The sequence below is a fragment of the Hippoglossus stenolepis genome, chromosome 13 (assembly GCF_022539355.2).
Source record: "Hippoglossus stenolepis isolate QCI-W04-F060 chromosome 13, HSTE1.2, whole genome shotgun sequence".
NCBI classification, from domain to species: Eukaryota; Metazoa; Chordata; class Actinopteri; order Pleuronectiformes; family Pleuronectidae; genus Hippoglossus; species Hippoglossus stenolepis.
In genome coordinates this window covers 20,524,843-20,537,282 of record NC_061495.1, presented here as the reverse complement: position 1 = coordinate 20,537,282, position 12,440 = coordinate 20,524,843, and the positions used below count along the sequence as shown (strand labels likewise).

The window sequence follows — 12,440 nt, the reverse complement described above, 5'->3', positions numbered from 1 at the left end:
TGGCTGACTGAAACTTTCTCAACTTCTGCTGCACAGAAAGGAAAGTGAACTGAACCAAAATGCAGTTCGGCGAGCATGACGTCACCAAATTCACCGTTTAAAAAAAATGAGCAGTAGATACTATAGATAGATAGAAAGTTTAATAGATTAAGAAAAAAAATAAGTTTTTAAAAGATTGTCAAAAATCACAAAATAGATATGAGCAAAATAAGTAGTAGAAAAAACATGACATGACATAAATGTTCAGTAATATAAATTCACATTGATTTTCATTTTGCTTCCGAAAAGGAGACCGAAGAAGCAACACACCCGTCTTGTCTCTTCTATCTTGCGCCCCGACCCATCTGATTTGTAACATCAGATGGATCGGCTCTTCTTTTTTTCTGAATGATCTGTTTTCCTGAAACATAGTCAAGTTTTCCTGAGACTTCTCTGTCTGGATTTCAGTTCTGGTCACATGGACATCGAGTATTTAGACTCGTCAGCAGTTTTAACATGATTGATACGACACACAGGAAATATTCAGCAAGCTGGAACCAAAACAAACATCTGTCCATCTCACTGGAATATTACTAATCATAGAAACTGCTCTCCGTAGGTGAAGCTGGATTTTAGAAACCTGCATTGTTTGTGTCTGCTGGTCAGTGGGACATCAGCAGCAAAGCAGCAGAGAGCGAACACAAAGGGATGTTTGTCCGTAACAGGAGCCAGAAACAACTGAATTAAACCCTGAGACCTACAACATCTTCTCCACTCAGCGAAACAACCTCAACTTCAAAGTTTCAGGAATTTACCGGATGCTCTCCTCCACAAATATGTATAATGAGAAACAATGAATCTCACAGTTTAAACTACAGTGACATAAAAACACAGGGCTCAGAGCTCCATGAGAATTATCGAAGCAGAATGGGAATCAAACGGAAAACCCTCGCAGAGTTAAGGTCCCGTTTTACTAACTGACGTAAACTGGACAGACTCAAATATAATGGAAATTCAACTGCACGTGTCACGTGCAATAAGTAATGACAGCTTTGTTTGTTTGGATTTTTTAAAGCAGTCAAAGACATATGAGGAACAAAAAGGAGACATAATAGAGGGAAGGATACGACATAAAAGAGGAAGATGACAAGGAAGAGGAAGGAAAAAAGAGGAAGCAGAAATCAGGTCAGTCAGACTGGGACATTCGACTGAAATTTACAGACTGACGTCGATCATAGGGGAAAAAGAAGTTCCATTGCTAAAATAAATTTTATTTTGTTATTTTAATATGCTGCTGTCTGGTATCCACCACCAACGTCTCCTCTTCCTCCTCGCAGCAGACGTGGAGATGATTAGTGTGACTAATCTGAAATATTATGGTGTGATTATGGAGTGATGTGTCTGTGGAGTTTGGGGCAGTTGGATAAGAAATGAAAACCTTATTCGATACTTTACTTACTAAAAATATGAACATGTTAAATGTTAAAAAGAAAAACTATAAAAAGTAAACAAGATCATGGATCTGACGAGATGTGAAATGCTACATTTCAAAGTACACAGGTTTTCAGACATGAACGTGCGGAAAATTGGTTCTGGATGTTTTCCGCATTTTGTGTTTCACATATTACGATCACAGCAGGAGATTGTTCTCAGTTCTCAGGTCAAACACGTTCACAACAACAGGAAAATGCCCGGTACATTCAGGGGAGGGGTGGAGCTTGGGTAGAACAGCAGGATGCAGGACATGATGTATAAATTCTGGGAAATCACATACAGCACATCTACACCAGAGTTGGCTTTTATCATCAAAAGCTCTCTGATCTCGTCGTCTTTCCAAGTTGACGTCTTCTACATGTATGGTTCCTCTGTATTCCTGCTCACATGAGCTCACTCAGACATTTTTCACACAAACACCCGACTCGAAAATTTCAGGAAAATGTCCGGACTTGTGTGCGAGTCTGAAAGCAGCTTTAGTCAAATCTTTCTTCTTTGGTTTCTTGTTCCCCGAAGAAAATGTCTCAGTCAACAGACACAGTGAGGAGCTGTTAATACTCTCAGTCCCTTCAGCATCACTGCCTCAGAGCTACAACAACAAACCATCTGTTTGCACTGTCTGCATGTGTCCACAGCTCCAGCCAACACCACAGTAGCACAGACTGGGAGTTATGTCACGGCAGAAGCCAGCAGACACAAAACCATGATCACCAAGAAGGGGTCATTTGTTAATTGTGAAGAGTTTTTATAGAGAAGAACAAACACAGAAACGATGCTGTCGTTATCATTTCCAATTTTAAGTTCTGAGGTAATGTTCCTTTTTTACAGATTGGCTGAAGGTTTTCCACAACATACTCCTGTGAAGTTTCCAGAATCTCATGGGTGTTAAAGCTCTTCAATCTTAGTGGATAGTAAAATTAAATTAAATTAAGTATGACTAAATCAAATATTTTCATACTTTTTTTTCTAGTAATGATGTTAAGTAAAAAATAATAAAAAACAAATTGTGATAAACTTGTAGCCACCTGTACCTGTTATGTCCATTAACATTTGTTTTGTTTCTTTATTAATTTCGGCGAATGAAATATATATATTTTTTAAAGTTTTCAAAGTATATTACTTCATTGGTTTTTTTTGTCCAGAATCCAATGACAATTAACGTGCACAGCAAAAAAATGAGAGAGGCAGCAAATCCTCATATTAAAGAAGCTGAGACTAATGAATGTTTGGCATCTGTGCTTCATAACACACTTCAAGTTAACTGCTCCCTGTCATTCAACTAATCAGATTCATAGACCAATTATTTCAGCAACATGCTGTACTATAAAAATAACAATTAGTGACTTCATCTACCCAGTTGTATGTTTAGTTTGTTGCTTTGCTTTCTTATTGAACAATAGATATAATAAAATAGCTAACTTCATTTTGAACATCATATATAATGTGAGTATGTACTTTTACAACCTTTTTTAGTTTCAGCGTTGTTACTTTTAGAGCTTGAACCTTTAATGGGCTAATAAGACCTTATAAATTTAAGTAAAATCTATTCAAAATCTAAGCTTGTTGACTTGACATAAATAAATTATGTCACACTCACGAGAGACAAGTCTTTGTTTAAAGTGAACATTAGGTTTTTATGTCATTTTCTCGATCCTGAAGATTTGTGTGAACTTTACAATCAAATTGTATGCCACAGATGGATTGTGACAACCTTTAAATCACGCAGGAATAATAATACTTTAAAGTTAATTTCACACATTTACCCAATCCGCTATTTCATTAGATGAATCTTCTCTGCCAGGCACAGGGGATATAATAATATTGTGCGAAATAAAAAACTGAGTAATTACATATTTTAAAAAGTGCAGGACAGCTCAAGAGCAGCTGATTAATGATTTTTAAAACATCTTGTTCTTTATCCTGATCACTGCTTCCTCTTCCTCTCAGCGTGTGCCGTCTTATGATGAGGGATTACAGCCGCCTTCCTTCAAACCACCCACCATCAACGTCCTCTTCGTCCCCGACAGGCACGTGACCAGGGTCGAGGAGGAAGAGAAGGAAGAGGAGAAGGAGAGACGACCTCGGCTTCCTGTGCTGCTTTTTTCCACTTCCTCCTCCTCCTCCTCCACCACTCCAGTCCATCCCAGCTAAAGCCTTCTTCCTCAACTTCTTAATCCCAACATCTCTGGGCTACTGCTCTTCTCAGGGAAGCATCCTGACCTTTGCATTGCACATCCAGGATAGGCTTAAAAAATGTGGGAGAGGATTCCCCCCATCTTCCACCAGGTTCAGGAGCAGGCCTGAGTGGCTGGGTGGGCTGATAGACGAGGAAGAAGGGAAAACTCTTCTCACCTCTCCTCAAAACTGGTGTGATCTAAGGCTCCTACTGTAAACTTGCAGCATCATGTCCAGGGTTTCAGAATCGGTATCGCGAAGGGAAGATTGTACCGGAACATCTCTAAGTTTTAGACTGCGGGTCAAGCAGAAAAAGTATAACATGGGGGCCGTTTAACTGTTTCCTAAGAACAAACCCTGCAGGAGTTAAGAGCTAAATGTGTCTCTCTCTACCTTTTGTATAAAAAAAAGAGCAATAAATACCAATAAAAACGCCTCTGTGACGAATAAAATGTCAAAAAGATGACAAATTGAAAACAAAACACAGAAATCCTGCAGCTGATGTGTGAATGCATGAACAGAGGATCACCAGCAGCTGCAGCAGCAGAGTCACTGCATCAGTCCACACAGTGAGCATCAAAGAACATGACCCAGATACTGTCTGAGGCTGTGTCTAATTTTAACTTCACTGTATAGCAGGCAGAGCTGGTCACTCCTAACACACTCTTTAGCAAAGAATGTGGCATTTGTGCAAGTACAAAGATCGGTGTTATAACTTCTGTAATCTACGATATTTGTGTGTATTTGTGTTTTTTTTTGCAATAAAAACGTCAAAATATAATATCTGCTATCATGCTCTACATATTGCTGTAGATGCACAGGCAGTTCTTTCACTTCACGTCTTGCAGCTTCCATTCTTTACTGAAACTTTTCTGACTTGTGCATTAAGACGAATGAACAGGTCAGATCATTATCGAGCAATTTAATCAAGATAAACACCGCATCTAAAATTGTGCATCGGTATTTCTAGCGATCAATCTACTAAGATGGTTTTGACCACATTGACGCTATAAATAGCGCTAAAAAGCAGCTGGAACTGTAAGAAGACGTCGTGATAAACATTTAAAACCATCGGAGAAAAGCGTTTAAAGCTCAGCTTTGATCAAATCTGAAGTGTTTCCAGATCCTTGCACTCACAGCTCTTAAATCTTGGTCAGAAAATTATGCAGTCTGAAGAAAAATCACTTTGGTGTCTGGTGTTAAGTTAAAAGATTCAGTATTTGTTCGTCTGCCACTGAACACAAGTGGGTGGACACACAGAACTCCGCCATGAGAAATCGTGACACAGCCGAGTTCCTGTTGCTGCTATCAGTGGCAGAGCTTCCACTTCTTCTGATTGGAAGGTCACAGTAAGTTTGGACTGTGTAAGAAAAGTTCCCGGTGGAGACCCGGCTTGCTTTACCACCGCCGCAGCCACTGCTGTTGTCGTTAGTCGTGGCCGTGCTTCATTTCCTGGGCCGTGAAAGGTCACAGCAGACACGGCGAACATTCCAGTTTGAATAGCCGGAAGGTTGGTGAGCCAGCTTTGCATGAGTCTATTCCCTATGACAGCTTTGTAGTTCCTCCACTTTACAGAGGGGGAGTCGGCCTATAAATACCTCCCATAGAACTGGAATAGGTGCAAAACAATAGAAATTGTGTTATTGTAAGACAACTGATTTCTGCTGATACTTAATAATTTGATTGATTTTAAAAATATGTCTATTATTAGTATCTATTATATTAACATACCTATTTCTTTATATAGATTGAGTGTTATTTTTAAGATGCTAAAGCTGAAAAAATTACATAACGAACAAAAAACTGTCAATATTTAATTCGACTCTTCTTCTAAAACATAAAAATGTAAGCCTTTTTAAATTTTAAATAATTATATATTGCATATTTTGCAGTTATGGATTAATATTTGTAATTTAGTCTCTAAAACTTAGACTATTTAAAAGTTGCAGCCTTGATTTCGACAATCACGAGAATCCAAAACTGGAGACTATTTTAAGTTTTTCAGTGTTTGCCATTTTTTTTTTTTATTGCAGAGCCACCACAAGAGGACACATGGTTTAACTTAAGTAATCAATAACTTGTCAATTGATTGATAAAATAAGTAAAGAAAATTGCAGGATTGAAAGTCTTTCTTTGGAGCTGTTTTAGACAACAGGTCAATTTCCAGCATATAGAGTGTTAACCAGATGTGTTAATATCAACATGTCAATGAAATACTCAATCAATAACACAATTTCTATTGTTTTGCACCTATTCCAGTTCTATGGTTCATGTATGTTCCTTAAGCTCCAGATGTGGACACTGTGAGGTAGAAAGCTCATAACGTGCACTTAGACACACGTGCACCAGACAGATGTGGCGTGCGCTCAGTGAAGTGCTGCGCTGCGTTTCCTCAGGGAGCTGCAGGGATGCTGCTCTGCTGATGAGTGGCTGCTGGTGGAGGAGCCACACCCAGACAACAGGAAAAACAACAAGCATCTTTCCTGTGATAAAGTCAGGATGAAGAAAAGCCGAGGAAATTAAACGGCTGTTTTTTATCTGTACATCATTTTCACTTTATCTCCCGTTTCCAGCTCCTCGAATATGAGGCTTTCCGATGAGGCAGATAATCAATAGTTGCATTGCTGCTGCCGGCTAATCAGATCTAAGCAATAGTATGACATCACACCCACTGCTACTTCTCTTCACTGGTTTCCTTTGAGATCAACAACAAAATGAACTCATCAGCATTAAAAAAAAGTCATACTGGTGGTTATTGAGTAACACGGGCACTCAGCCTTCATCTGCAGTGCACGATATCTAACACTGAAGTTTCCCTGGTAAACTTTCAGAAAGGCCTTGAGAAATCATCTCATACCATTTAAATGACTGACTTGAAATGGTTACAGGGCTATGATTACAATACAGTGTATCAGACAGTGAAGGAGGGATCTGCCTTCACACAGGAGCCTGACCAGTATGGATGTTTGGGGGCTGATGCCAATATTAGGGAGCAGAACATTTCTGATACTGATATCTCTGTTTCTGTATTTGAAAGAAAGATTTTCTCCATTTTACCTTTATTTATTTTAAAGATTAAATCTTGAATGTAATAATCCAAACAACATTTATCGTCACATTAATTGCAAATTAGTACATAAACATAATATAGTACATCTAATAAAGAAATAAATATTTGTTACGCTTCACTAGAAGATAAATCCCACCACATGCACTCAGCAGGATTTACACGGTGCATCAAGTTGTCACTTTCTGAACTGCGGAGACGCTGCGTGTGGAAGCCGGGTTGTGGTTTTCTAATCTCACCATCACAGCAAAGCCACCAACTTCTCCTCACTAGACTGATGACTTCCGCCGTTTCACTACTTCCTCACAAACATTCACCCGCGCTCTCCGCCGCCACCCACGAGAGGAGAGCTAACAAACTTCACCTTTCTGTTCAAGGACCTTTAAAAAACGGATCAGTTTGGCTTGTTTCCTCGTTTTGTAAACTTTGTAAACTTGAACACAGGCCGTCTCCGTGAGGCTGAAGCAGCTGCAGCTGTGGTTTGGAGCAGAGAAGCTCGGTAAGTCATAAATGGGTTAAACCATTTCCTCAGAGAGGGGGATTCCCAGCCCCACATGCTGAGTGTGGTCTCACCCCCAGAGTTTTAAAAATTCCTGTTACCTCTTTCAGCTCTAATTTAATTTCTCTTTCACCTCCCACTGCTGAATGGAAACGGAAACACTGTGACCCTCGACCTCTTTAATGAAGCTGAGGTTCTTCCATTTGTTTATTCATTTGTTTGAATTCATTTTCATTTTTCAGTCACATTAATTGGGTAGGTATTTTTTCTTGAATAGCCTCCTGTCTAAATTAACTAATTCATGTTTTGTTCATGCCTTAAACATCATGCTTTGATGCTTTAAAACCCAAAGATAAGTTTAAACATTGTATAGATATTTATACTTCATTAATAACAATTTCATAGGGCTACCAAACTGCAGATGCATTTTCTATCAATAGATACTGTAGGTCATTGCTAGTAGTTAATAGTTTGTTTCCTCCAGTTTGCTATAAGTGCACGACCAGCTGAAATGTTGCAGCACGACGTTGCATGTGACGTCATTTCTGCCGTCATGCGCAGCAGGACAGGAACGGCGAGCATGAACTAGTCTTGAGGCAGATTGCCACGCGAGTATAAGTAAATGGAAATGCATAAAACATGCAGGCAGATGTTTGCACTTAAAAAAGTTAAAATTTTCGAGAACTTGATCAAAGACAATGTGTTGGGTTTTTTTAAGCGTGTGAAAACCAGTTTGAGATGTTTATGGGTTCAATGTGAACTTTTCAAAACAATGTGGATGTCATCAAGGTCCTTCATCCTTTCTCAATGGCAACTAAACAAAAACACATTGGTGATTAAAGGGTGAATGCTTCTCTCTCTCTCTCTCTTGTGGTTCCTCTTTTCCTTATTATATCTCTCTACCTCTTTCTACCCCCCCAACCTCTCTTCTACTTTATTTTCCATCCCAACAGCTGCTGTCAGCGCACAGCTGCATCGAGTCGCACTCTGCAGCTTGAGAAGCCCGAACCAAATCGGTAAGAGTTTAGGATCAAGTGCACATGTGCAGACACAAACACATACACAAACATTTTTGAGTCAGATGTTTGAATAGACAGACTTCGCAGACAAGGGAAGAAAAAACTAAAAACTAAAAAAGAAGACCTTGGTTCTTCCTCACTCAAACTGCCATGGAACACGTGGTTATGATTCACCAAATCCTGAGGAACTAAACTCAAAATGTCAAGGTTAATTTATGTTCCAGTGCATCTGAGCGTTCCCACAATCACTTGTCCCTCGCTTTAAATGAAAGACGCATTCATCCTCCACCAAACCAGAATTAAACACAAATAAAACAAACCGGAGCAAACCTCAAAGCCAATCAGGATGGGATTTCAGAGGTACCCAAACACAAAATATCTGACCAAGTGCATCCACTCCGCCATTACTGGGCTTCATTATGATCATTAGACGTTTCTCTGTGAGATAACGGCAGACGTTCGCAGAGGTTGGCCTCGGGGCTGGCCTCATTGTCCACGACTGTAAAATCTGATTCAACGTGACACTCGTCTCGGCAGTGGATTCGCTCCGTGCTGCTGGTCACTTGTGAAATCCTCGGCGGCACAGATGCGGTAGACCTTCACACTGTCTTGTGAACAGTGACACCGCGTTGTACATGTGTTAAATAATAATAAGACTATAAAACCAGGTTGTTCAGCTGTCAACACATTGCTGCTCAAACTCCTGGATGTTTCCACCCCTGTCTATTTGTTTGCTCGTTTGTCAGCAGGATTACACAAAAACTACTGAACAAAATTTCCACAAATCTTGGTGTAAAGATGTGTAAAGACATGGTAGAAGAAAGAAAGGATTACCAATTACCCGGGGAATAATTCATCAATCTTGATGAAATTGACTGTGCATATTTAGAGGACTGATATCTATGAGTTTGTGCAATTTGGGGCAGCTTGATTGAATTCAAGTGGACTGTTGGGCCTTAGCGGAGGTTTGAGCTCTACCTCGTGCCATGCTGGGTTTATTCTGATCATCATGTGTGAGCGACGTCCACTCAACCAAGAGTCAGTGTCATTTTTTCATTGCACTAGTTAGGAGAACATTTCCTTCAGCAGAATCCACTCCGAGACCTGAAAGGCTCCTCATATGTGGAGGACACGAGATTATATGTTATTTACTTTGCACATAGCTTACATGAGCCTCAGCCCATAACCTGCAGTGCAAGAGCAAAATTAACTATGTCTACATGTCCACATTGTTTTAAGACACGTGACAGAGCACAGTCTGATTATGACTCCTAAAAACATTACGTCCACTATGTCCATTTCTGAAAAGTTTGGTTTTAACTAGTTATTTGATGTTATAGAAACGGGTTGAAACATCATGATTGACAGCTGAGACTGGCTCATGATTGGTCGGGCACATGTATTTGCGGGGCCTAAATACAGGGACTCCATTCCCCAATTGCTACTGTACAGACTCTGTGGGTTAGGGCTGTGTTCATACCCAGGATATTTTGGCTTCATTTCTGAATAGTGTGAGGAAGTGGAGACCATCTTTGTATACTAGGACTTCTCTATGATTCAATATCTAGCAGTGTATACAACAAGCATCAACATTCAAGTGGTAAGTAAATCTGATAATCCCAAATTTGCACATATAAGTCGAGGATTAAAGCTAATTAAACCAGTATATGCTGACTTTTTAAACCTCACATGAGCCACTCCATCACACGACCAGCGCTCAGTGCAAAACCTCAATATTTATGTTTGAATTAAACCTATAATAACTTAGGCAGCCATGATGTTAAATAACCTTCGCAGAGCAAACGGTAAATTCAGGTTTTCAATGTTCACATGAGTCTCTTTTCCAGCCACAAGGAAACGAGAGCCAATCACAGCTTTGATTCGCAGGTTCTGGAACATAAATATCTACGAGTGGAGCCGTCCAATGGTGTGAAAGCTTCCAGGTCATTACCATGGAGACAGTTCCCACTGCCGCCATCTGTGACATTAACGTGACTTAAGTCCAAACAAACCATTTTCCTGCAGCAGACACCAGGAAAGTACAGACACACCGAGACACACACAAAATACACACTTCCTCACACGAGTGCTGCATATTTCAGAATGATATAAAATAGCCCAGTCTCGCAGGAAGAGATCCAGCAGCTCTCTTCTTTCCATCTGCTCTGGTTTCTACCAGGCAACAGCAGGATGATGTCGCTGCTCGTCTCTGATGGAGGCGGCAGAAGCACCAGGTCTCCATCAAATGCCTTTTCCACTGTGTGAGTGTGTACATGTGTGCGTGTGTGCGTGTGTGATGGGATGAACAGGCCTATCCCTATAAATGCAGCAGAGAGCCTCTCCGGCGGGAGGCCTGCTGGGCAATGATGTGCACAAATGCGCAATGTAACACCGCCCACCCAATGGCGCACAAGTCAGTCAGCGTGGTGAGGGCTGTCATGCATGGATGGGGCTGGACTGGTCAGTGCAAAGCAACGCGTGCAGTATGTGGAGGAATATTTTACTGGGGTGTGGATGAGAGGAGGAGGAGGGATGAAGGATGGAGGGAGGGAGGGAGGGAGGGAGGATGGAGGAGCCTCCTTGGGACCAGAGTGGGTGCACAGGGATGATGGTGGTGAAATATAATTTAAAAAATAACAAATGGATGTGCAGCAGTGAGAGATAATCCAGTCCAGACTGCACCGCTGAAGGAGGGGATGTGTTATAATAAACCTGAGACTGAGGGGGACATCAATGTATGTTTGTGCTCCAGTTTCCGCCTTCACACACACACACAACACACATACAGAGATGAGGCACACACCAACCTTGTACACTTGTCCATAGGTGCCATTTCCCACTACTTCCACCAGCTCGAAGATCCCAGCAGGATCCTGGATTTAGAAAACAGACAAATGTGAATTACTGGATGTAATTAATTGATTCCCTGTTGTAGCCTAATTACATAGGGGTGAGTTGGATGTGTGCACCGGCAGAGCCCGGCTCTCTGGCCTCCCATGCCAGCGGATATAAAGACAAAGAGGAGCCGCCTCCTCTTATATGATCGTGTGATGGTTCCTGTGTAAAATCAGCGGATCTGTGGGGTATACATGTCCGGGGGAGAGGCACTCACCCGCAGGGAAGCGAGGTCTATGTCCACCAGACTTTTAGCCGGAGACTCGTTCGCCATTTTCGTAAAAAAAGCGGAGCTAAATCAGCGGAATAGCGGCGTGAGTTCGATTCTCCTTCAAGCCCGCGGGGCGAGTCTCATCCTCGGGTGGGTTTAGACTTAATCCCGCCGGTGGTGATCTCCGTCCCAGACGTGTTTTTCCCTCTTTGTAATCCCGGTGCGAGGCTCCGCTGCTGCCGCTGCCGCCGCCGCTGCTACATACCGAGCGACTACCGGAGCCTCTCTCTCTCTCTCTCTCTCTCTCTCTCCCTCTCTCTCCCTGTTTGTGTAGGTGTCTCTCTACCTCGATTCCCCGCCCCTCTCTCTCTCTCTCTCTCTCTCTCTCTCTCGCTCTGTCAACGCCCCTCCTCTCTCTCTCTCTCTGACAGGGGCAGCTCTAGAAGATCTGGGGCCCTGGACAGAAATCACCTGCTTTCAGACATGCACCCAACTTCCAAGTGAACGCAAATGTCCGACTGAGAGACTCCGGACTTTCTGCGGACTTTCTCCACTTGCTCCCCAGGTTTAGTGCTGCGATCCGATAAACCTCCGAATTACCGACCCCCCGAGTCGGAAGTTGCAGCCATAGCGCTCCCCTCGAGTCGAAAACTTTACTCGGACCACTGGAGGAACCTCACCACCCCCGACTTCAAAATCCAAGATGGCCCCTCCTTGGATCAACAGTGGTGAAAGCAAAAGTTTTTATCGTACATAAGCACTACTGTCATTACAGTAATTGGACATAGTACTGTCCAATTACTTCTAATTCTGTGGACGTTTTACTAAGGCGTTAGTATGAGTGAAATGCTACATAATTATGCACTGCAACTGGAACGCCATCCATTCTGTTTATTCGGGTGTGACATCATTCCGAGCTCCAAGCATAAAGTCTGTCTCCTTCTTGAGCTGCTTCAGACATGCACGGGACTCCGCAGAATCCCCGCACTTTCTCCGGTGGAGGTGCAGGTGTGAACGCAAATGTCAGACGGACATTACTTCCTGCCTCTTCCTGCTGCACCATCCGTTAGGAACGCGTCTGTGCAATTTTCTGGACTTGGG

General features: G+C 41.9%; 1 protein-coding gene across 10 annotated transcripts in view; it reads right to left on the bottom strand.

Annotated features, from left to right (window-relative positions):
* The window catches only part of LOC118120436 (mitogen-activated protein kinase kinase kinase kinase 4), an 87,599-nt gene extending 75,967 nt beyond the window's left edge, over window positions 1–11,632 (bottom strand). For 5 of the 10 annotated variants that reach the window (XM_035175357.2, XM_047342682.1, XM_035175361.2 and 2 more), the window contains exons 1-2: window positions 11,346–11,631; window positions 11,041–11,106 (exon numbers count right to left, since the gene is read on the bottom strand). In XM_035175357.2, the coding sequence (XP_035031248.1) occupies window positions 11,041–11,106; window positions 11,346–11,402 (123 nt within the window). In that variant the 5' untranslated portion in view covers window positions 11,403–11,631. Of the gene's footprint in view, window positions 1–11,040; window positions 11,107–11,345 lie in introns of all 10 variants that reach the window. The other 5 variants (XM_047342681.1, XM_035175356.2, XM_035175360.2 and 2 more) reach the window with 3 other exon arrangements.
* Window positions 11,633–12,440: the final 808 nt, after the last annotated feature.